General features: G+C 48.0%; 1 protein-coding gene across 1 annotated transcript in view; it reads left to right on the top strand.

Moving 5' to 3' along the window:
• The window catches only part of Endod1 (endonuclease domain containing 1), a 29,552-nt gene extending 19,628 nt beyond the window's left edge, over positions 1 to 9,924 (top strand). The window contains 1 exon segment of the mRNA NM_001398869.1: positions 6,115 to 9,924. Within this exon segment, the coding sequence (NP_001385798.1) occupies positions 6,115 to 7,317 (1,203 nt within the window). The 3' untranslated portion in view covers positions 7,318 to 9,924.
• Positions 9,925 to 25,473: the final 15,549 nt, after the last annotated feature.

Below are 25,473 nucleotides of genomic sequence, written 5' to 3'. Positions count from 1 at the left end.
CTTGTCAAGGGCCATAGCATGGGAGTTCTCCGACTGCCACTATATATGTGTAATTTAAAAATGTTAAATTCATATTTAAACAAAAAGGGAATGAAATTCTTAGGTATGGAAACTACTTTAAGAAACAGTGAAAGTGGTCTATAGGGGGCCTGTGGGACCAAAGGGACTGGACATTGACAAGCCCAGGGACAGGACATAAAGGCCACCTTCCTGCCTGTGGCATGAAAGCACAACAGGGCTCACTGGGAGCAGCCGGGAAGTCCAGCAAGACGCCTCGGCTTGCAGGCCAGGCTGTGAGGAATTGCCTAGGCCCCTGTGGAGATGCTTAGAGCTAGCCCTCGTCCTTCTCAGCTCTGCCCTCCCTTCTCCATGAGAAGCCCTGAACTGAGGAAACATTGTGAAGCTAGTCCAGAGTCACGGACGTGTGTAGGGTCCTGGCTAAGGCAACTAGTGTTGGTTCCACTGCTCGCCACACAACCCACTGGGCCCTTAGAAGGACCCCATTCCCCAGCAGACCCTGCAGGGCTTAGGCATACATACCCACCATCCGAAAGCCAATTAGCAGAAGCCGGCTGCAGAGAGGGCACAGTGTAAATGCTCAGCCTGTAAGATGAGGACCCGCATTCCACCCCCACACACGTACGATTAATAAAGAGATAAATGAACCAAAGCAATCGGAAGAAGGGGAACTTTTAAATAAGTGTGTTCAAACTTCCATGAGGTAAAAAGGCATTAGAAGGTAGGGGCGAAATAAATTCTAGGAAGACTGTCTCACTGTAATGAAACATCTAGTTCTGTCTGTGTCAGATGGAGAGAGTAAGGTGTAAAATGCGGAAAAGAGACCAGGCCAGGAAGGAAGGGATCTGGACAGCCATGAAGACCTCCAAGGCTTTGAAAGAACAGGCTCTTTGCCGTTTTGTGATGGTTTTTGCCCCCTGTCCTTTTGCTGGCAGTTTAATACTGGATTAGATAGATCTCGGGAGATTTCTCTAGTTCTTTTCTGATCTAATTGTGACTTGTAGCATCCCCATTAATTTGAATGTACTAGTGTATTGTTCTGAGGTCATGGTCAGACAAATCAGGTCCACAATGGTGAGCACTTACCTGGCCCCTGCAGGAGGGAAAAGCAGTGTTCAGCTGTCTTCCATCGCCTACTGCTGGTAGGACAGAGGTGGGCACTGGCCTCACGGGCAGCCCTTCTACAGCCGTAATTATGTATAGCCTGTCGTAATGGGGATTGGTATGAAAAGGGAGTAGACTGGATTTGTGTAACTGTTATGGACTTTCTATGCCTGCCCCAGCCCTGAATAAAGACTCTGAGGCTTGTATTTATTAATTTATTATAGCTTCAGGACTAGCTTACTCTCGTTCCGAACTAGCTCTTATAACTTAAATCAGCACACACATATTAATCTATGTTCTACTTCATGGGTTATTACTTACCTCTCGCTTTCACCCCAGCCAGCTTCCTCTTCCACATCTGGCTAGTGAAATCTTCCACATGGGACTCTTTCCCAGAGTTTCTGTCTCTGCTGAAATCCAGCCTTTTCTCTTCTCCTCTTCTATAGGCTACCCACTTTTTATTGAGCCAATCAGAAAGTGAGAGAGGGCGTGCATGATGCAGTCTGCACTCAACTCTGTGCATGCACAGAAGTTAGCATAATACAAATTATATAATACAGTGACACTCTGTCCCAGAGCACAAAAAGATCACCGGGGCAGACTTGTCACTTCAGTTTTTAAGTAGGAAAGTATGAGTCTTAGCTGCTTTTCTCATTACTGAATGCAAACGACAGGCAGATCTATTTTAGTTGTGGCTTGAAGGTACAGTTCATCATGTTGGGGAAAGTGAGGCACAGCTGTGGTGTGGCAATTTCCTCACAACATCTGAGCCAATCAGGGTGCAGAGGTGGGACAGGAGTGGAGGAGGGCTATAAAATCGCATGGTCCACCCCTAGTGACCCACTTCTTCCACTGAGGCTTTACTTCCTAAAGGTTCCATAACCTTCCCAAACAGCGACACCGGCTGTTTGGACTGAGTGTTCAGTCACATGACCTGTGGGGACAGATCACATTCAAACCATATGGGATGACTGTTGAAACGCTGCTGAATGTTAGTGAGGTGGCAGGTGGCTAGGGAGGCCATGTATGACCTCTGTGCAAGTTCTGGTCATGAAGGACAAGCCCCGGGAACTGGAAGAAGCCGCCACATGAGTTATGTACCGTACCTTGGTGGGACAGGTCAGATGTGGCCCACGAAATCACATACACCTAGGGTCTAGTGACTCTGAAACACAGAGCACAGAGATACCTCTGTCTCTTTGGAACCATTTCTATCCCAGCAGCTCCAGGGTTTGCCACAGTTCCTAGACCTCTGTGGATTCTGCAATTTCAACTTGCCTTGAGTGTCCATTCCTTTATCATTCCATCAAATCTGTCAATCCTGGAGGAGACGTGAAGCTCTGTCCATTGGAAACAGGTCTCGGAAGGTGAGATCCTGTGACCAAGGTTACCTTGGTAACTTAGGACCCTTTCCTGTTTAACTCCACCATGCAGTGCGGGGGTGGAGGAGGCTTGTTGGCACTGATTTTGTGATTTTCGTTCAGTAAGTTTGCTTCGCATGGCTGCTCGGTGTTCTGTGTCACCTCCGCTGGTGTACAGAACAAAAAGAAACAGCTAGATGAAGTGCTGACACAGCAGCCCTCATGGCTATCCCACATGGTCTGCTCCCCACCTACCCAGGAAGTACAGATAGCAAACCTTCAGTTCAAAACCACCAAGTCAGTCCCCTCCTAGTCCTGAACTCAGTGGGAAGAAGCAAGAAGCAGGAAGGGACCCCCACGTAACCAGGGAGCCTTAGATAAGCTGTGCAACCAGGATTCCTTTCTGAGGCTCTAGTATCCTTCATTGGCAAAGCCTCATGCTTCTTCCTGAAATAAAGTTTTAGTCCTTGGAAGGATCAAACACACGGAACCCCAAGAAAAGCAAAACTGTCAGGCTCAGCAAAGATCCCAGAATTGTGAGGCCCAGCGAGTCCCATGTGGTCAGAACACATACAGAGGCACCCCATTCAGTGTCCTGCGTGGAGCCCTGTGGCTGGCGGCAGCAAGGCTAGCCTGCAGTTTGCCGGGTGTCAGTCCAGCCCTAGTTGCTCCCCAGTACTAGGATGTTTATGTCCTCGGACTCTCACTCTTACCCTTTATCTCCTTCATCATCTAAGAACCCCGTTTCTCTGGTCATGTCTTAGGCCTGCAGTCTATCCCTCCGTGGCCCTTGGCGTTGACGACACTTCAGTATGGTGTCTGAGCTCTGCCAACAGAGCGACCAGAAGTCATCTGCAGTCTTCCCCTGGAAGAGCTAAGCTGCCTCAGTGCAGACGAACTACTCTAGTGAATGAATACAAAGGCAGCATCTTAAAGCGTTATTGATGACCCAGAGATCCTGACTCTGCTGTATCCTCATCTCCCCCTCCAGCAGCGAAGCTACTGTTTCCTGGGGTATATCTTTCAGTTGTAAGAAAGTGGAGACAAAAGACTTGCAAAATGAATGAGCTTCTTATCTTTTTCCTACGATGGGGTTGGGGGGAGCATCTAGCCACATTGTTTCTTAGGCTAGGGAGGATGGAGTGACATGGCTAGACACATTGTTTCTTAGGCTAGGGAGGATGGAGTGACATGGCTAGACACATTGTTTCTTAGGCTAGGGAGGATGGAGTGACATGGCTAGACACATTGTTTCTTAGGCTAGGGAGGATGGAATGACATGGCGGGGTCAGCCTACAGAGAGAACTGTGGGAGGCTCCAGCAGACATCTGCTTCATGCCAGCCTGCTGGGTCCCCACCCTTACTTGCTCTGTATTTACCCTAGGAAAGGCTGCAGCAGAACCAGGCAAACTCATAGTCAGCCTGCCCTAGGCTGGTCAAAGCCCTATGACCTTGGCTTTACTGGAGGTTTGAAGGGTGGTATAGGGAGTTAGCTCCAGTATCAGGGAGTCAGTTAGCAAGAAGAGATTTGAATTGATTTGTGAGTACAGGGACCAAAAATAAAAGGAAATATCAGCAATCCAGGAATCAATCAACCAGTGTTGATCGCACAGGCATCCTTCTAAAATGTTTTGGGTGTTTTAAAGAGGGGATAGTTTGGGGCTTTTAAGCAAATTATGATCATTCAAACTTTTTGTTTATTTTATTTTGTGCATCTTAGTGTTTGCCTGCATGCTTCTGTTTGCACCATGTGTGAGCCTGCTGCAATCAGACAGCAGAAAAAGGCATCAGATCCCCCTGGAAATGGAGTCACAGATGGACACAAGCTAATAAGTGGGTGCTGGGAACCGAGTCTGTGCAAAAGAAGCTGGCGCTAACCACTCAACCATCTTTCTAGCCCCAACCATTTAATTCTGTATCTTGCCTTTGCTTTTCTAAATCATACCCTCCGCAGAATTGCAAGTGGCTTTATCTTTTACTTCACAGTTTAGATTTTTGTTCAAGCCCTTGTTACAAACACTGTCACTAGATCTTCTCTGGGCCTAAAAGTGAACAGAAAGCCCGCAGGCCTTAAGCTGGATCCTCCAGCAAAACTACAGTCACTGGGACCAAGGAATTTACTGTCTAGTTTGGGAAAGGAAAACATAGTCTTTAACTCAGAGTTCTTATGCCTTTGGATTAGCAAAGTGACTAACATCTGTCTGTCTGTTTGTCTGTCTACCTCTACCTATCATCTATCTATATCTATATGTTGTGCACATCTATGTATGTATATATTATACTGTTGAACTACAAAAGTACCTTTATAGAAAGAAGAAAAAGATACATCTATATATGATAATTTACATGTGGCTTGTTAATTATAGTAAGCACCATGGAGAGATTAATTCAAACATCAGTTAATCTAAAAGAGAAATTTTAAAAGATTGTCACAGAATCAGAGTTGGAAGGGCCCATGCTTGGTCCTTTGGGCTCAGTCTTAGCAACTGAGAAGAAGAAAGCTTAGGCCTGGAGGATGTGTCAGCCAGTGAAGTATTCTTAGAGTGAGCCTGAGGTCACAATTGCCATCCCCCAAAACTACATTAAAGAGGCCAGATGCGGTGGCTTGGTCTTGTAATGCCAGTGCAAGGAGGTACCCGAGGTTCAATGGCCAGTCAGCCTAGTTAGTGAACCCCAGGTAAGCGAGAAACTCCATCTCAATAAACACGGTTGGCACGCTGGAGGATGGCTCTTCCAGAGGAGCCAAGTTCTGTTTCCAGTCCCATAACCGGCACATGGCCTCCTGTGAGTACAGCTCCAGGAGAGCTGGTGCCCTCTGTTGGCATTTGTGTACATCTGTGCACAGTGCACAAAATTCCTCACACACAGTGCACAAAATTCCTCACACACAGTGCACAAAACTCCTCACAAATACGTAGCATGTAATTAAATTTCTGTTTAAATTTAAAACAACGGTCCCCAGCTCCGGAGGGAAAAAAAAAAGTGAGGTAGCTCGGGCTCTGATTCTTACAAAGGTCCTGACTGCCTATTTGTTCCCCTAATAAAGTCCTGCAGTGTCTTCAATCCCTCATACCCTTGTCTACTTTAAAAAAAAAATAAATTTAAAACAAACAAACAAAACCAAGGCCTGAAAGAGGAACGACAAAACCAAATTTTGTTTGAGAAAAATGCCATAATGAAACTTAATTCTTTGTAAGTTAATAGGTTTTTTTTTAAAGGTGAGTGGCTCTCAGGTTATCCTCGGATGTCACATGTATGCATGTGCCTGTATGCACATACCTCCACATGTACCTACATGTATATACATACACAGACTAAGAGGAGTCAGCATGCCTGTATGAGGTGGGGCAGGCATAGAACATGAAGCAGGATGTATCCTATTTGAGGATACCTTCAAATACTAGCATTGATGATACTAGAATGACGTGTGTGTGTGTGTGTGCGTGTGCGTGCGTGCGTGCGTGCGTGCGTGCGTGTGTGTGTGTGTGTGTGTGTGTGTGTGTGTGTGTGAGAACCGAAGGGTGAGGCATGATGGAAGGGTAGGATGTCCCTGGAGCTTTGGCTGGTGGTTCCTGTGCTCCTCCCATTGCCGTGAGCTGGGATGGCTCTCAACTCTGCTTTTGTCTTTCAGATCGATGACCCGGACAGCAACCTTGAGGAAGTAATTGATGAGGCTGACGCTGTCTCCGTGAACAACCTGGGAAGCAAGCAAGCCTTGAGTGCAGACTACCTTGACTCGGACTATGAAATCGGACAGCTGTACCCATTTCCCCTTAACAGTGACCTCCAGATGTCCGCATTCCCACTCACAAATTCAGTTCCGATGACCCGGTCTTTCCGGGAACGATGGCACATGAATCTCAACAGCCTTATGGACCGAGCCTTGATCCCACAGTGCAGCGACGGCAAAGACCTGTACCTCCTCACGGGCGCCGTTCCCTCCGACCACAAAGTTAAGGGCAAAGTGACTGTCCCCGAATTCGTCTGGCTGGCAGCCTGCTGTGCTGTCCCTGGAGGAGGCTGGGCCATGGGCTTCATCAAGCACACCCAGGACAGTGATGTCATAGAAGATGTGATGGTGAGGGACCTTGAGAAGCTACTTCTGCATAAGCCTCAGCTGTTCCAGGACAACTGTGGCGAGACAGAGCAAGACACAGAGAAGATGAAGAAGATTCTAGAAGTGGTCAACCAAGTCCAAGATGAGGAGCGGTCTCTGCAGTCTCAAGAGAACATGAGTCCCCTGGCCAGCACCCGAAGCCAGAGGTCTGCCCTGCTGTCCCCAGAAGCACCACCGGAGGGAGGGGGCAGTTTTCTGGGGAAAGTCCTGGGATTCCTCACTACCCCATTCATTAAGCTTTTCCAGTTAATTTATTACCTCATTACAGCAGTCTTAAGGAACGTAGTCCATCTTCTTTGGTTTGTTGCCAAGCAGGTGATAAACGGTGTTGCGAGTAGCCTATACGGACTGGGGGAAGCTGTCGTCTCATACCTCGTGGCCATTGGACAAGAGTTGGTGAGCATCCCCTGGAAAGTGCTCAAGGTCGTGGCCAAGGTCATCAGGGCCTTTCTCCGGATCCTCTGCTGTGTGCTGAAGGCTGTCTGTCGAGCTCTGAGCATCCCTCTCCGAGTCCTTGTGGATGTAGCCACTTTCCCTGTGTATACCATGGGGGCCATTCCCATCGTGTGCAAGGACATTGCTGTGGGCCTGGGTGGCACCCTCTCGCTCCTCTTTGACACTGCTTTTGGCACCATGGGTGGCCTGTTTCAGATTGTTTTTAGTGTCTTCAAGCGGATTGGCTGCAGGGTTACTTTAGACAGTTCCGGGGAGTTATAGAGCTCAAAAACCTAGTAACATCCATTGTGGTGAATTTTGATTTATTTTTTTTTAAACAGCAGGTTTCTGTTCCTTGTCAGCTACTGTATTATGTTTGCCTGGTGGGCGGGTGTTTTTCTGCAAAAAGAGTATGGCATACTTTAGATTTGATCTAAGAGAAATGTTCAGGATGGGTTTGATGTCCTGCTCCGGTGTACACCCTGCAACGACACAGGTCCACGTCCACGAGTCTGGTGACTTTAGCACTGCGCTCCAACTCACCTGGCATGACCCAGGCTTATTATGTAGATTAATAATAAGGAGGATGACATTAAATGCTGTGAGAAATGGTATTTTATGCCTCCCATTGCTCTTGGAGATTTAAGGCAAACTAGATCTGAATAGTGTTGTCTAGTCTCTGCACCTCTATCTCTTCCACTCCCACCCGGGAATGAGCCAGCGACTGCTCTGTTGAAATCCCCTCACCCCTTCTGGGGGTAGCATCTGCTGTAGCTCAGACCTTCACCTAGGCCTCCAGGGCTTGTTTGACTTTCATTTTCTCCCAAAGTCGAATTTTGCTGGGTCCCGATAAGCATTTTATGCCAAACGGAATAAAATTTGGATCCAGCCCCAGGTGGAGCAGACCTGGTCCCTCCAGTGTAGAGGAGGCAGCATGAAGCAGGTGTTACGTGTCCACCGGTTCTATTACATCACTGGCTGACGACATTAAAACAACGATCTGCATGTTAATCTACTAGAACTTCCTATTTCACAGCACCTGATCCATCAAGCGAGTATTCAACACCATAAATCGGTCTGACTTTTCTCCTGAAAACAATTATTTGTTATAACTTTCTAGGTAATAGAAAAAGCGAAACATATATTGGTCCTCTTGGGTAGACGTATATGTATGTACATATTTAAGAATTATTATCTTTTAGAACATTATTTTTATAGTGTGTTTGAGGCTAAAAAAAATCAGTGCTTCATTAATGCAAGTTAAATTTGAGAGCTTATTTCCAGTTTTGATCAATCCCTTGCTACTTTAAATTTTGCACTAGAAATTGTAACAAAAGGAGCCAAACTTGCTTTGTGGGAACCAAACATTCCCACAGTGAGAATGAATTGTCTAGTTTTTTTTTTTTTCTCTTAGCGTTTCAAGGAGAAAAGGGCCAAGTGTGCACTTAACTTGGGGGGCATGGCCCATGGTTGTCTGGAAATTAGTTGTAAAGATTTGGAGTCTAGAAAGAAAACACAGAGGGGGCCTTACCTCAGCTGTTCCCAGGGAGCTGGCACAGGAGAATGTGAATGTAGCCAGAATTAAACTTTGCAGAAGAAGCTCTGAATAGCACCAGAGGGGACCAGCAGCCTGTAAACTTCCATGCAGCCGTGACTAGGAATCTGGACAGCAGACTGGCCCATGCTCAGGTAGATACACACGGTTTATCAAGATGCACAGCAGTATTTGCCATGAGTTTTCGATGTCAATGGGAGGGTGAAGGCTTACCTTGGCACTGGCGAGTCCAAACAGGCACCCTCAGAAGGCCTGTTTCCAGAGGCCAAACCCTCATTTGTTTAGGACCCAGAGTCACAAGGCCTTGTTTGTATTTGACCTTGTTTGCAGGGCTGGCTGGAAGGAGGTCATGGTGGGCCACAACACCCTATCACACAGGGGTGGGCCTCCCTGCTGTAAGTAGGATTTGATCACCTATCAAAGACTCCAGGCTCTGTCCATCAACTGGTTAACAAAAGGCCAGGTATTCACAGAAGACATTGTGCTGACTGCGTCTCAATGAAGCCCTCTTTCCCTTTCAGTGAATATTTGCATTCTGAGAGGCCCTAGGAGGGCACCCATAGTGCCCAATCCCCTTATAAGGAATCACTTGGAAATACCCACCACCCCTGCTGCCATATTCCAATGTCTGGTTATTTATTTTTCTGTGGCTTTTTTTAGAATATGGGAAATAATAATAAAACAAAAATATATCCTTCAGGTTGGAGGCCAAGACCCTTCATTCTGGAGTTTCTTGTTGGCAGGTTTCTGGTTTACTGGAACTAGCCGTATTTATTTTTAAAGTCCTACCAGATCTCTGTACTGATGGCCTATTCTCAGAAGGCTACTTAGACCTCTGACGTGGGGGTTTAGGAAGCTGAACCCTGTCTTTAGCTTGGAGATTTTGCTGTGGCTTCATTCTGTTCTCAGGCCCTTGGGGAAGTTGGCCAACTTTGTCATTCATGGAGCTGTTTTCCTAGCCTGTGTCAGCCATTTTCTCAGGCACATGCCCCTCCCTTAGTGCCTTTCCCTCCTAATGCAAACTAGGGAACGAAAGGAACCCAAAGGAAGCATCCTCTGTTCTTCATACATCCATCTGTCCGGCAGACGTGTGTCAAGCTTGCAGAGGTGGAAAATCCTCCATCTATAAGGAGTCTCCAGTATGACGGGGAAAACGTACGATACCATCCCTGCTGTGGTGTATCATGGCAAGCAGCACACTGAGGATATACGATCAGGAAGACGAAGGACACCTTTACAGAGGGCGAGGCAAACCATGTTGACCATAACTGTGTACAGTGCTGTGTACCTTGCAGATGCTCAATAAAGCCCTGCTGACAGCTCACTGCTTCTGAGAGATGTGTGGAGAGGCGCCTGAGTGCTTGGACTGAGGTTTGGGGCTGTCTGCAACTTTCCCGTTTCCTTCCTTTTCCTTTGTGAGACTGGAGAGTAAACCTAGCTAATGTTAGGAGAGGCCCCTCCTACTGAGTTACGTACTGTGCTCATTTCTTCTCTCTATGCTTGTGGGTGTGTATGCGTGGAGGCCAGAGGTTGAGCCAGCTGTCGTCCTCTGTTGAACTCCACCCTGTTTTTCTGAGACAGGGTCTGTCACTGAACCTGGAGTCCACCAGCTGATTAGTGTTGCCAATGGGCTGTGGGGATCTGCTTGTCTTCCCTAGTTCTGACATTACAGGTGTGTGTGTGTGTGTGTGTGTGTGTGTGTGTGTGTGTGTGTGTGTGTGTTTGCGTACACTCGAGTGTGCTGGGGGGTTGCTGGGGATTTGAACTCAGGTCCTCAAGCTTATGCAGCAAGCCCTTACCCACTACACCATCTCCCCAGCTCATTTATTTTCCTCTTGATTCAATGCAATTTCCAATTTGCCATTGTTTATTAAACTTTCTCGAGTTGTGTGTGAGAAATCAGAAGCTCTGATCAGTGAGCAGAGCTTAGAACTACCACTCATACTCTTCATAAATATGAACAAAGGCTTGTTCGCCTCCCAGAATCTGAATCACATAGAAGATTATAGAACTGCATCTGTTTCTTCATCATCAGGAAACTCACACGGTTCAGAAAAGGCAGCCTGTGGAGGGCGTGGTGATCCTCAGTGGCCTACCTGGCTCCCCAAGACCATCATTTCATCTCTAAAGGGTACAGTGCAAACCAGCAACACGCTCGTGACAACTGTGTCAGTTCAGGGTTTCAGTGTGAGACGCTCCCCTGCAGGTGAGGAAGGAGGTCGCTCCTGGAGGCCAACGTTATTGGTAGTCCAGATGGCAGCCAGGCCTGGCTCACCAGCTTATGCACAGCTTCCTTATCTGAAAGGCAGAAAGACGTCTGACTTCGACTTTGAGTTTCTGTAAAGATCACGATGTTTCTAGATCAAAACTGAAAGGGCCCAAGTTGAAGTAGGAGTCATTATGAAATCAAAAGCAAGAGGCCAGACGCCTCTTTGGCATCTGTGAAAGAATAGGCTGGGGTCTGTACAGACAGATAAGAGAACAGAGATCCCCGTTCGCTGCAGTGCTTAGGGAGACACAAGGCTTTCTGATCACTGACTTTGACAGGAGGTTTCCTTTCAGGCTTCTTGTCTCACGGAATCCAGAATTTTATGACAGATTTGGCTTCTCTGGACTTTCACTTAGGTGAACCATGCAGATGTAACATCTTAGCTGCCAAAAAGTGGTGGTCCTCACTGTAAATTAACAGGCCGTGTTCATAAATCTCTTGGTAGGTTGCAACAAGGCCACACCTCCTAATAGTGCTACTCACTGGGCCAAGAATATTCAAACCACCACAGTACCAAATGTCGGCAAGCTGGCAAACCCCGGACCAGCCTGGCCAGTTCCCAGCACCAGGCAAGAGCTCCTGGTGACTCTGCTGGCGTCCCCACAACTTATTTGCAGGTTGTGGATCCCCAGGTGTCTCCTGTTCCCTGCATCAGGAGTGAAGTGGGATGGGGAGCATCCTGGAAGTTCTCGGATGCTCCTGGGACACCAGACTTTCCTTCTTTCGAGTAACTGTGTCATGTCCAGAGAGCTACCGCTGCATTTGTGAACAAGAAGAGACGTCTAAGCAGGAGGCCTCTTCAGCCACACTTATCATTTCTCTCTTCACAGACTTGTGCAATCTGAGTTACTGGTGTAGTTAACCTGAAGGCGTTTAAGAAACTGCTCCTGCTCCTTGCTCCCAGATAATACCCCAGCTGCCTGTAGCATTACAGGAAATCACACCACTTGGCTCTTCTTGTAGATTACAAAAGCAAGCAGTCTGAGGAGAGCTAAAACAGTATGTCCAGACCATGAATGGTCTTATGAAATCTTCCCCTGACCTGGAAACAGGGGATACTGTTTCCCAGACAGGAGATACTCAGTAGGTAAGAGGTGCTCTGGGATTCTTTCCTGAGAGTCGGGAGATAACTACCTTAGGCCACCACCCCACGAACCCAGAACCTTTCTGACTCAAGGAAAACCCTGGATTATGAGTGCTGGGACTGAAGTGAGAGGCCTTCTAAAAGCAGGACATTGCTCTTTAAATATGAGGAAATGAGATGAGAACATTCCATGGTGGGAGCACCGGACAGACACAGGTTGGCAGATCTGCTGCACCCACACCCAGTGCTGTGTGGGTGCACGCCACATAGCTGGCCTTCTGAGGGGACAGGGTGCCCCTTGACTTGAGATGTCTGCTGACTGCAGAGGCTTTTTGCTGCTAGTGTGATTCTCCGAAAGCAGCCTCGGGCAAGGGTGTGTCCCTGTACCCCCTCACCCCCAGCTTCTCCTGATGGGGCTCTGGGAGCTGGCTCCCCACATTGCTGTGCTGTATTCCAAGTGTGAGCATAAGACGTACACACCGAGCTGTAGAGACACAGCCCAGCAGAAGGAGTTGAAAAGCTATGAGGCAAGACAGTCACTGAGATGTACAAGTGTGGATGCTGCGGGACCGGGGACAGCGGAAGTCTGCAGTTTGCTTTGGATATTTACAAATCTGCAGCCGGCTACCTTCCCCCAGTGCCACCAAAACCCAATTATCTAACACTTCTTTCCTAGTCTGTTTCATCTCCCTGTCCCTACCTGACTTCCTTTGCTGCTCCACCTCCCTGAAGCGAATACACTGAGCTGATGCCACACCTCCTTGTGGATGCTTTACTACGGTGGCATGGTGGAAGGGCGTGGGTGTGGGTGGTGCCTCAGCTTCGTGAGCAGTGAGAGGGTACAATGTGCTTAGGTGCTACTGGCTGTACTAGTCTGTGGTCAGCTCTGCTTTTCTTCCAGAAGTTCAGTAGAGCCAAATCTGGTTTCTCAGATCTTGAGAAAACTGTCAAAATCAACATGGAGAATCCTGCACAGCAAACAGCAATGCTCCCCCCCCCCTCTCTCTCTCTCTCTCTCTCTGAGACACCTTCCTCTGGGTTAGGGCTCAGTTGTGAATAATGTCTAGGACGAGATTCCGTGTTGGGTGAAACTATGCTGTGATTGCTGAAGAAAGCTAAATGCAGTCTCTGGAGAGCGGTTATCTCCACACTTAGGCGACTCCATTAGGCTAAAGATGAGAAGAACAGCCAACAGGCACAAAGCACTCCATGTCAGTAACGTGTGTGCCCGCTGTACGTGGCCTCTACAAAGGAGGACACTGGGCTTCTGTCTTTAGTGAGGTCTCATGCCTCCTCCAAGGCCACACAGGAAGGAGACGGATGACACACCAGTCCCCACCAGAACTCACACTGAATGCCACCCAAGCATTCTCTTACCAGGGAACGTCTCCCCATTCATTATTTTAATAAATTATTCAATGCCAACTGCAGATATTTGTACTCAGTCCCAAAGTCAGGGATCCTAAGAATCCCTGCTGCTAAGAATCCAGAGACTCAGATCTCAGCCCTCTCTCTGTGTCTCTGTGTCTCTGTCTCTCACTGTCTCTGTCTCTCACTGTCTCTGTCTCTCACTGTCTCTGTCTCTCACTGTCTCTGTCTCTCACTGTCTCTGTCTCTCACTGTCTCTGTCTCTCACTGTCTCTGTCTCTCTGTCTCTCTGTCTCTGCCTGTCTCTGTCTCTGTCTCTCTGTCTCTTTCTGCCTGTCTCTGTCTCTGTCTCTCTGTCTCTGTCTCTTTGTCTCCCTTCTCTCTGTCTCTCTCTGTCTGTCTCCATCTCTGACTCTGTCTCTCTGTCTCTGCCTATCTCTGCCTGTCTCTGCCTGTCTCTGTCTCTCTGTCTCTGTCTCTCTGTCTCTCTGTCTCTGTCTCTGCCTGTCTCTGTCTCTCTGTCTCTCTTCTGATTTACTCGAAGAGTAGATCATGATGGGGTTTGCAAACAAACGTTCTTGAGATTCTAAGACCACTGTGGGAGTTGAGATAAGGAAGCATGGTGGACCCAAGTTCACCTGAATGAAGCAATGGCTTCATTGGAGTTACTCCCAGGGAGGTGGATGGGGCGTGGGGAGACTGCTCACAGGAGCAGGAGTGACTCAAAAGCCGCTACATCACTGAAGAGATTCCACATTCATTTGATAAATAACAGCTTGGGTTCACAGCACACGCAAGTTCATAAAAAGTGAGGAGGAAAAACAACCCAAACCAAACCATTCCAAGGATGTTCCTGGGTCTGGGATGGAGAAGGACAGACTGAAAATCTAACCCTCGGGCTAGAAAACAATGAACTATAGAAATGTAGAGACGCACTGGGGAGCCCCTGTCTCTCCTAAGTGTTCCATTAGAAGTGGATGAGGTTACCATAGGAAGCTATTTCTGTGTGGAGGGTGGGAGGACCGAACCCCTGGCCAGCTGTGTCAGTGCCACAGATGACCAGGGAACCCACAAACACTGCCTTCAAGGGGCTGAGCAGAGACTGGGAAGGTGAGCTTTACACATAGCATAAGGGTTCTCCCACTTCTGCTTTAAAAGGAGGAACCACTTGTAGTCACCAAATATCACTTTCGCTGCTCCACGGCTTTCCCCTTCCACCAGGGCCTTCACGAACCTTCCACCACCTTGGCAGGTAACCCTTACCTCCTGGGCCTCTTGGTCAACTCCGTTGCTCCTACAGGTCCTTCATGTCCTGGCTCCTAGAATCCACCTCTGACTGGGATCTGCTTCCAGCCTCTGAGGCATCTCCTGTAAGCTTTCATTCGTATTCACGCCTGGCTCTCTATTCACCCACCCCAGGCCATGGACGCCCCTAGCATCTAGGACTTGTCCTACAGCTTCTGGAATCATCTTTGTCCCATCCTATCCACCCCCAAGCACGTAGTGATTACAATCTCTCCGAGAGAGAGTTCCAGGCCTCTCTAAAGCACCCACTCACCTCTAAATCCCTAGAACTCTCCCCTACATTCCAGAAGTGTTTTACTCTTTCCCTATAAGACCTTCTTTATAACTCTTACTTTCCTGTCTTCCTGCCTGTAAAAGGTTTGGTGATATATAGGGCAATGTGCTCTTTGAAGGTGACTACACAGACTGAGTCCCCCTCATAATACACACACATTGTTAATTGTGTAAATTTTAGCAAGCTCGTTAAAAGAGAGGCTCTGTTTTGTGCAAACTGTAATTGTAGTCTTTCCTAGAAATGTTAGTTAAAAACTGCAATAAAACACTTTCAAACAGAGAAGGCAGAGGAGAAGGGCTCTGCTTTGTGATCAGAGAGACACTACGAAGCAAGAGCCCTGAGGATGGTTCTAGGTGACTCTGGGAGTGGAGTGGGTGAAGGGCCCAGACTCATGTGGTGTGAGCTCTGCTTCTCAAAATAAAAATCAACGCAAACCAAAGCAACACATCCCAAATATGGCACAGAAATTTATGGTTGTCATTTAAAATTAAAAATTCGATTTTAGGCTATAGAGATGTCTCAGTCGTTTTATGTTACTGTTCCTGAAGACCTGGGTTAGCTCGAATGGCAGCTCAGCCTGTTTGTGACATAAGTTTTGGGGATATGGCGCCCTCTTTTGGTCTTCACAAGAACTGCACACATGTAGTGCTCATATCCATGCCCACAAAATAATCTCTCACACACATAAAACAATACAAAAAGTTTTTAGGCCTTGTGTTTGTTTGATACCATCTATGAGATGTTTTTAAAGATAATTTTAAGAAGCTATAAAACTCCCGGATAGCCCAGCAACTTCAGTAGCTGTTGCGGACATGGCTTCTGTGACCCCAGCATGAACTTGTGAGGGTTTTGTAATAACTGGTTTCACCTGCTTCTGAGATCCCTAGCCTGTTAAAAACATGTGCCGGCTGGAAACCCAAGGAGGCTGCTGTTGATTTCCCTGGTGTTGTTTTGAAACAGACTTGTTCCCAAGGAATTGCTGGCATTTTTTCTGAACTCCACACAATAGGGTGTGTGTGTGTGTGTGTGTGTGTGTGTGTGTGTGTGTGTGTGTGTGTGTGCATTATTTTCTTTTTTCTTGTTTTGGTTGTTCTGGGATCTGGGTCTCAATGTGGAGTTTACAAGACACAAGCGATGTCCTGAAAGACCTCTGCTCTAGCTGGTGTTCCAGGGTTAGGGAGGCCCCTCCTCCCTCTCTCGCCCCCTCTCTTTCTTCCTCTTCCTCCCTTCCTTCCTTGACAAGATCAGGAGGACAGCGATGTGGGTGTGCAGGAAGCCATCCATGGGAACTGCATCAAGAAGTCAAGCAGGCACTCAGAACACAATCTGGTACACAGGCGGCCCAGCAGCAGGCTTCAGAGCGCAGGTGAGCTGTGCAGTGGGCGCCATCTTAAAGTGAAATGACTCACTGAGCCTACTGTCTGTGCCCTTCCGCTTCCTTTCTTGCTGCACATGTGAAGCCGTGTGGAAACTGCCCACGGGTTTGCCTCTGGTTTATCTTGGTCATTTTTGCACTCTAATTCCTGACCTTGCCACTGGCCACTCTTCCTGAGGTATAAATATATGTATGTATGTATGTATGTATGTATGTATGTATGTATATATATATTAATATTATGAAAATATTCAAGGCAGCATTAGATCACCAACTTCAGGAAGATTCTCCAAAACTCTTTTCTGTCTAGAAAAATCTATATCTACACAAAAAGCATGTTTGGGACAGGTGCCCACTAAATATGGACTAGGAGGTGCCCGATAAGTGTCGAGGGACTTGTGCCTGGTAACTAGATTGCTTTTCAAAAGGTCAGTTTTCCCTGACAGAGAACATTGTAAGATGTTATTCCACTTGCATGAAGTTTCTCATTTAATTTTTATAACACCCCAGGAGGCAGCATTGTGTAACAAACTCTTTATGCCTTAGTATAACATTTCTCAGGTCTTGCTTTGTCAGTTTTTGGGGTCAACGGGCTATTCTGTTGGGTGGGTGGGTCTTTTGAAATTGCAATCAGATGATGGCCGGGGCTGTACTCATCTAAGGCCAGAGTGGTAGGGGTCACTCGCTTGGCTGGCAGCTGCCACCAGCTGCCCACTGGCACTGTTTTCACCCCCACACAGCATCTCCCAGAGCATGAGTTTCTCAGGTTCACATCTAGGTTACCAGAGAGCTCCAGCTAGCATGGCTTACCTCATTTGAGATCCCAGAATACTATGCTCAGTGTAGCAGTCATTCTGAGCTTGTCAGCAGTCTCTATCAGTGGATGGATGGATGGCACCATCCTTTCTGACGAGCCAATATGGAGCAGAGTCCTGGAGAAGTGAGCTGGCTACAGGAATTCATCATTAGCAGGTAACGAAACTTCACGATGCGTTATCCAGGTTCGATGACTTGTTTGTCTGAAGTCAACTAAATCTATACTCCCTGTGGTCTTCTGACTGTTGCAACTTTATGCAAGAGGGAGCTCTCAAACCTTAGAAGCCATTCTCTTCAGGGATGCGGTATGCTCATGAACACAGGAAAAAATATATATAAAAAACCTTTATAAAGTAGAGTTATGGGCTGGAGAGATGGCTCAGTGGTTAAGATACTGACTGCTCTTCCAAAGGACCCAGGTTCCGTTCCCAGCACCCACGTGACAGTTTACAACTTGATGACGATTTTGGAATTTTTTTTAAAAACGCAGAATATAAGAAGAATATGATTTTGTTTTAATCCTAGGTGAGGGATATGAGGGTGCTTCAGATTGTCCACAGCAGACTCATGATCTTGCCAGCTGTCGGTTCTGTGATTGTGTGATATTTGGGATTCAGGAACTTTTGAGAAGGTTTATACCTGCTAGGGCCTGAGAGGATTGGAGTGTTGCTTGGCTGCTGTTGGTCGTGGTTTGTCAAGTAGTCATGTGCAAAGAAGAAACAAGAAGAGATTGATATAACGACAGTGGAGATCATACTTGCCCCAAGGAATTTAACTTCCCTAATTAGCTGGAAGCAGTCTGACAGCCACATCACCCCCTTTCCCTTATTCTTTTCCTCTCCTTTCTGTTTTCAGGGAGTGAAATGGAAGAAAATGGGTAGAGAAGGGTGGGAGAAAGAAAAACCCACAAAGCAGCAAAAAGACTGACTATACACAATTGTCTGTAATTTTACTTCGAAGGGATCTGACACTCTCTCACACACATATAGGAAGGCAGAACACCAATGAATATAATGCAAAGAAATAAAAATGAATAAATAAATAAAAGCAGAGGTAAGAACTGGAGTGGAATTTGTGGTATGTTCACATCACAGAGGGCGGCACTGAGAACTTCACTCCCTCAGTACTGTGGATGCTTGACACAGAGGCATATCTGCACAGAGGCCTTTGTCTCCTGGTAGCAAATGAAGTTTGGAAAAGGTTAAAAACTTGTTCTGAATCCCACAAGCCCTAAATCACAAAGCCAGGGTTGACTGTAAGCATTTCTGGCTTTGCAGGTAGGACTCCTGAGAGTCACTTAGAAGTGGGAAAAGAATTAGCAGAAGATACTGGGAAGGAGTTTACAGAGGGCTCAGGGCCAGGGAACAGAACCAGCCAACCCCCACACTGGAAAAACAAAATAGTTCTCAGGGCCAAAGCCTTGGAAAGAAAAGGTCACGGGCAGAAGTGAAGGCGGGCTGTGCCACGACCTTAGAGAATTGAGCGGACTCTGGGGCTCTGATGCTGGATCAGCCCTGACTTGTCTAAGCAGGATCAGGGGCCTGCACTGTTAACCCCAACCCTCTTTCCAGTACAGAGTACAAGGGAAATGGCTGCTGAATAAACCACGCAGTGAGTCAAGGTGCCACACCGTCCAGGTGGGATGTAGCTGATGTGTCTGGGCAGCCAGTCACAGCCTTGGACCCCCTGACTCTAGACTGCATTCACAGGGTCTCCTGGCTCAAACAGACCACCAGGGTGAATGGCTCTTACAACCTGCTCATGGATTCCCAGGGCAGGCTGGGGCGTTTTAATGACCTTGAACTGAATTTGCTTACAGTATTGAATTTATGGTTGGGGATCCCTACAACATGAGGAACTGTGTCAAAGGGTCGCAGCAGTAGGAAGGGTGTGAGTCAGCGCTCTACCCTGTAAATAATTCAGGGACAAGCGCCTAACAGAGGCTGTTGGTGAGAGGCTGTGGACAGACAAGCAAGTCACAATGGAGTCATCTTCAAAGGGTAGCCATGTAAAGTGGATGAAATAAAACAGAGGACGCAGGCCTTTCCCAGACCCCATCCTCGAGTCCTCCTGGTCCAGCCTCAGCTTCTTAAACTGCGGGGAAGAGAAGCTGCAGAGCACACAGACTCCGGAGTCAGTGGGGAAGCAGAAGAGGCGAAAAGAAAACCAAACCTGTAGAAATGGCCTTAACTTGAAGAACACATGGTGGTCACTTAGTCCTGGCTGGGACCTGGTGAGTCTCCATGCCCAAATGTTTCAGTGGAGGAAACTGGGAGTGAGTTTACGGGTGAGAAGAAACAGGAAAGAGAAGGAAGGGAGGAGAGGAGGGGGTGCATTTATCAGGAAAGGTGGCAACACGTTCTAAAATGTTCCCAGAACACCTATCCCTCGGTCTGCACCCAACTCCCTTGAATCCTCTGTCACTGGTCCCCACTCTACCTTCCTGTCCTCTCTGACAGCCTGAGATACCAAGGCTGACACACTGTTCCTGGTAATGCAGTTCCTGGTCTCTCATGCAAAGAGTTGGAAGATAAGTCACCACACAGATTGGCTAGGAAAGCAAGATGATTATGAAACACACCGAGACGTACGGTAGGAGCGATGGGGAGGGGGACAACGCCATTCACTGGGGCACATAGAGCTGCAGTCAGGGGACTCCTGCCAGGGCTCTCTGAGGGCCGGGAGGGAGAGGGGTAGATTATCTACATATCTATGTCTCTCACCTACATCCACACGGTTGCATATCTATCTCACTATTCGCTGCATTTATCTATGCTTTGGGGTTTTGTTTTTGTTGTTGTTCCTAGTTAATTTCTCCAAGCCAGACAGTGCTGTGTCTGAGACTCCTCTGATGTTACTGGCAGCAGATTTTGCAGAGTTCAGAGCCTGCCTGGGGGCAGCAAAGAGTCAAGGGCTGGCTTCTACTCTCAGTGATGGTGTTGCCCCACCCACCTTCCCCTGGACTGACAAAGAAGGAGCTCTCTTTTCCCTCCAGGCAAAAACCTCCCCCAAAGAGAGGGGCTTGCACTCTGTGACATCCTGGAAGAGGTCGGAGCCCAGGGTGTGGAGGATCCGGATCAGCCAACTGACTGTGGCCACAAAGAGACATTGTTTTCCTTGAAGACAGATTGCAGGGCCTGGATGCCTGACTCATGGCTGCCCCCAAACAATATCTTTGGCAAATTAGAGCCTGCAGTTAAAAAAAAGAAATGCCAGCAACAGTTATTTTCCTGGGAGAAGGAGACGAATTGTTTGGTGACCTTTATACACAGTGGAGATGTGAACTCCTGCAAATTCAGAGGCCAGAGATGAGAAGGATTGAAATCCTCCGACAGGCTGGCAAACACGGGCACACTTCTGGGAGTGTCGCTGCACCCCGAGCAGGAGCTGAGAGTGAGCAGAGTTTGGTTCTCAAAGTCTGCAGCTGCAGAATGTACATGCAGACTGCATGTGCAGTCACACAGGAGACACTTGAATAACACATCTCGGTTCCCAGAAGGCCTTGGTGGAGAGAGCATCCCTGCTGGGAGCTGCACACTAGACAGGAGACTTTCTGGGTTGTTCCCTGCTGCTGGGGTCCCCTGGATACCCACAGGGCATTTCGGATGTAGGGCAAAGTGTTTGTGCCCAGCTGTGATGGAGCGGCCAGGCCTGGCTCCGTAAGTCCTGGGAGGGCAAAGCTATGTGAATTCCAGTGTCCCTTCTCCTCTTCTGCCCTCCCCTCCCCTTTCCAGCTCTGGAAACACACTGCAAGAGTGTGGGATTGAAAAGCCAAGCAAGGCAGGTGGGATTGATTTTACTTTTGTTTGAGTCAGAGCCTTGTAGAGGGCACTTCCAGATCTCCCAGGAAAACAAACAAACAAACAAACAAACAAACAAACAAAATGCAACCCTAGTTCTTCAGGATTCTCTGGGCTTTCAGATTCCAGCCTGGGGAGAGCCCCTAGTCTGGGTTCCAGGGTGCCCTCCTGCTCAGCCCACTGTATGTCTGCCCACCTTGAGGGTCCTCACCTCTGTAGCCTAATTGAGATGAGAAGGCTGGTGGTGGGAGCCAAGCCAAAGGCCTCTTGCCAGTTTGCAACCGGAAAAGTGCCATGAGGGGTCCGCGGGTCTGCCTGGGGGCAAGTGGTAGAAGAGAAGCTGTCCGGGAGTTAGGTGTAAGAAATATGCAGTTACAATCTTTGCAGCAAAGGAGGAGCAAACAAGCAGTTTGACAGCTTGCTAATTTAAGATGACCAGACAACACTTGGGATGCCACAGTGTCCTCTTTACTGTGGATTGTCTCAGCAATCCCAACCCCCTAGACCACAGGGCTATGCGCTCAGCTCTTGCACAGTAAGTGCATTTCCCATCGCAACCTGCAGAGGGCAGGCTTGCCCCAGGTTTCTAAGTGTGCACCTGGGCATCTCGCCTCACCTTACCCACTGGTGAGGTGGGACCTGTAAGCATCTTCCAGGTTAATCTCCATCTCTGCCATTTCCGAGTGGATTCTCTTTCCTCTCCTTCTCAGGGCAGCATGGGGTATCCTTCAGTGGTCCTAACAGGTCATGCTCTCCAAAAGAAAGTTTCTGTCCTTGTTGTCACTAGCAGAGCTGGTGTAAACTGCCTGTGTGGAAGGAACTATTCTTCAATCCCTTCTTACCTTTAAGAACTTATTTTTTTAAATAGCTGAAAAGTCTCCAACATAAGGCAAGAGGAACAGAGAGAGGCTGTATGTAGTGTGTGCATTTGTGTGTGCATGCATATGCGTGTGTGTGCATGTGTGCGTTGCATGTGAGAGTGACTTCCTGTGTGCCTTTGTTCCATGCTGTGGTAAGAGCAGGGGCTGTAGGTAGGAGCTTGGCCTCTGGCTGTCCTTCTGAGTCTCCTCTTAGAATGGTCCTTGGCAATTAAAGGTTTATATGATCATATCATCATTCAACACACGCTTTCGGAATACCTACTATGTTCCAGTTAAGGAGGCCCTGTCGGGCCTGTTGTCAGACACTCATTGTCAAACTCTCCCGGAAAGGAGCAGTTGAATAGGGCTCCACAGGCACGGTAGACCGTAGGTTTAATGTGTGAGCAGCAGAGAGCCTTTCTTGGATATTTGAGGAGCAGATGGAAATTGATTTTCAGTATCCAAAGATGAAGGCCAGAGTAGTGGAGAGAGAGAGAGGAGAGAGAGAGAGAGAGAGAGAGAGAGAGAGAGAGAGAGAGACAGAGACAGAGACAGAGACACGGAGAGACGGAGAGACAGAGAGACAGAGACAGAGAGACAGAGAGACAGAGAGACAGAGACAGAGAGACAGAGACAGAGAATGTGTGTTGAACCATGAGAACAAAGCTAGGTAGAAAAGATCTCCTGTCCCATGACGTACAGGTGTATTGAGGATGATTTTGAGAAGGATGGAATGGCCCTGACCAAGATTCAAAAACTCTGAAAGAGAGAGTAAAGGGGTTTAATTTGGGAGATTTATGGAAAGCACTAAACACTTGATAAAGCCATTCTCTGTCTGCAGAGGGCCTGGCTGGAAGCAGAGTTTGTCGGGATACAGCTGTGGGGCTGGAAGGGCTTTTAAGACCACAGTGATTGATGGGGAACTTGAGGAAACCCAAGCTCCAGCGCTGTGGTTCTCAGTCTGTGACTCTCAACCCCTTTGGGAGTTGCACTGGATCTCCTGCCTGTCAGAACATTACAGTTCATAACAGTAGCAAAATTACAAGTAGCAAGAAGTAATTTCATGGTGGGGGGTCACCACAACATGAGGAACTGTATTAAAGGGTCCAGCATTAGGCAGGGTGAGAACCACTGTCCTAGGGAGTTGGTTTCCACGCCCGTTATTTGTGGTACAGAGCTGTTTAGATATAACATAAGTGTTACTCCTAAAACTGACACGGAGAGAAACATTAATGCAAAGAGAAGGGCAAATCATAAACTGCCTTCTGTCTGGGGAGAAAGGCTGGGTAGTCTGCCCCACAGCCATTAGCACGTAGAGAAACCGGGATTATACAAGTCCAAGCCATGTAGGCCAAGGGGCGGGTTGGTATTCTATCATCCTTTGCTCAAAATAACCAGGCAGGCAGGAAGGAAGAGACATGACCTTCCCAGCATAGACACGGCAGGTAGTGTGGCCAGGGCTCGTGGTCAAATGCTCACATACAGTAGGCGAAAGATGTGTGCACAAGCTCTGTACTCTTCCTGACAATGGTAGTCATGGGGGAAGAGAAGTCCCCCGTCTAATTCGAGAGTTGCATCTCTGTGTCTAGGGCTACTGCTTGGCCCGTGCCATGGAACCCTAGTCATCTGCTTGCTCTAACTGTTCATCTTGCAGAACTGCTCACAGCATCCTGCCTACCTGCTTCACAGAGGACAGAGTCACCTCATGGCTCTGCAGCTCTCTCAACGCCTCTCCATTGGACTTCTTCCTTCATTTATTCCTGTTCGCCGTATCCTATGTGGGCAAGATTGCCAGATTTGGCAAAGGGAGAAAATAGATGCTCCTTTAAATTAAGACTCTGAGGGGGGTATTGTATGACCCATACTTACTTATATTTTTTAAAAAATCACTCGTAAGGAATTCAACTGTCCTTGGGCTTCCTGTAATTCTACCTGGGAACCTCCTATGGGAACGACTGTTCTAAAACTCCATTTCTCTCATTCTGAATCCTTCCAGTGGTTCCGCATTGCCTCTGTAGCTGGAGCCAGGAACTCAGAATCATGTAGGTGGTTAACGAAAGGCATGTGGTGAGAGGGAAATGGTGTGTGTTTGAAGGTATGATAGACGCAGAACAAACATTTCCCTATCCCAGACATTCACATGTAGATTTTAAGACTATATAATGAATCTCAGTTAAGGCAAATACATACACACACTGCCACCCCCACATACTTACACACACACACACACACACACACACACACACACACACACACACACACACGTCAGAGTGTCAACTTTCCCAGTGGAAGCCTGGACTAAGACAAGTTGCTTGGACTGTGCTTGGAAACTTGTCTGGGCTCTTGGCTCTGTTCCTCTCACCACTGTCCAGCATGAACCCTGCTCTAGCTTTTCTCTACCAGCTGACCATGTCCACTCCTCACAGCCATCTTCCTCCCACACTAGAGCCCCTGCCATGCAGGACATCCATACCCCTCCCTGCGCTTTCCCTTTTTAGGATCAGAGTGCCCTGTCTGTCTAGGGGCAGCTTCGATGGTCCTTGACTCTGTCTCTCCAGCAGGCCGAAGAGCAGTCCTAAGGGATTTGGCCATGCCCGCTCCCTCTGTCTCTTATCTCCTTAGTGTCAGAGTTATGTAGACCCGACCCTATCCTGTGCACTTTTAAATGCCACTTGAAACGTTGTTGCCAATACATGCTTAGTGTGTATTTGCCAGAGATCGGAAAACTCACAAGCACATCAGCCGTAGAGAGATGGCAAAGTATCAGACCAGGGATGTCTCCATCCCAACACTCCCCGGCCACAGCTGTCCCCCACCCAACTGTCCTTTCAAGCAGCTTCCAAGTCAGTGTTTTTAGACCAGGTTAAGTGTTGGCTTAAATGATGTCTCATGTACTGATTAGAACCCAACTCTGAAAGCTTTAAACAACAAAACCCTCTGATTTGTTGACCTTCCCAGTGACATTCTGGCTGGTCTGAGCTGGTCAAGGCAGACTGCCAGCTCCAGGACTGGTGTGCAGCCAGCTGTGCCTTCAAAGATCTCCCTCTTCAAGGCTTCTTCCTCCTCCAGATATCCCAGCTGCCTCTGGGAACTGTATGGCCAGCCAGGGTCCCTCTGCAAGTCTGGTGCTGTCTAAATCCTGCCCCCTTTCTTTCTCTGCAAAGTCGTTCTCATTCCTCAGGAATGTAGCCTTTGTGGTAGCAGTGGGCTCAGAGCTGTACAGGATAAACCTGGCAGTGGGATTCTTAACCAGACGGACACAATAGAAGTAGCTCTGTTAAAAGCCTACCTTCAAAGAGCAATACCAGGCACGGTGGACAGGCCTGCTGTGAAGAGATTAGAAATCATGGGCAGAAAGGGGACTAGCATGTAGTGAGAGAAGGGTTCTCCTGGGCTAGTAGTTTTCTTTCAATCCTCCTGCTGTAGTGTCTGGCAGGCAGGACCTGGCATATACTCATGAGTCAGGTGCTAGGAGCTGTGGAAGTGGCTAAAATACGATCCTGGCTGTCTCCCCACCCCCACCCCCACCCCACCCCCCCACCCCCCCCCCCCCCCCGCAATGGATGGGACAGTCTTGAGTGTAATGGGCCCTGGAGTTAGCAGCTCAGCACAGTGGTCCAGAGTACTCGCTTGGTGTCAGAGGGCCTGGCTTGGCCAGTGATGGGCTGTGTGCCCGCACGCAGGTCACTCGATCTTGTGTTTTGTGTTCTAAGATTGGGCTCACTTCAAAGC

The sequence above is a fragment of the Rattus norvegicus genome, chromosome 8 (genome assembly GCF_021556685.1).
Source record: "Rattus norvegicus strain SHRSP/BbbUtx chromosome 8, alternate assembly SHRSP_T2T, whole genome shotgun sequence".
Taxonomy (NCBI): Eukaryota; Metazoa; Chordata; class Mammalia; order Rodentia; family Muridae; genus Rattus; species Rattus norvegicus.
This window is presented reverse-complemented; position numbering and strand designations above follow the sequence as displayed.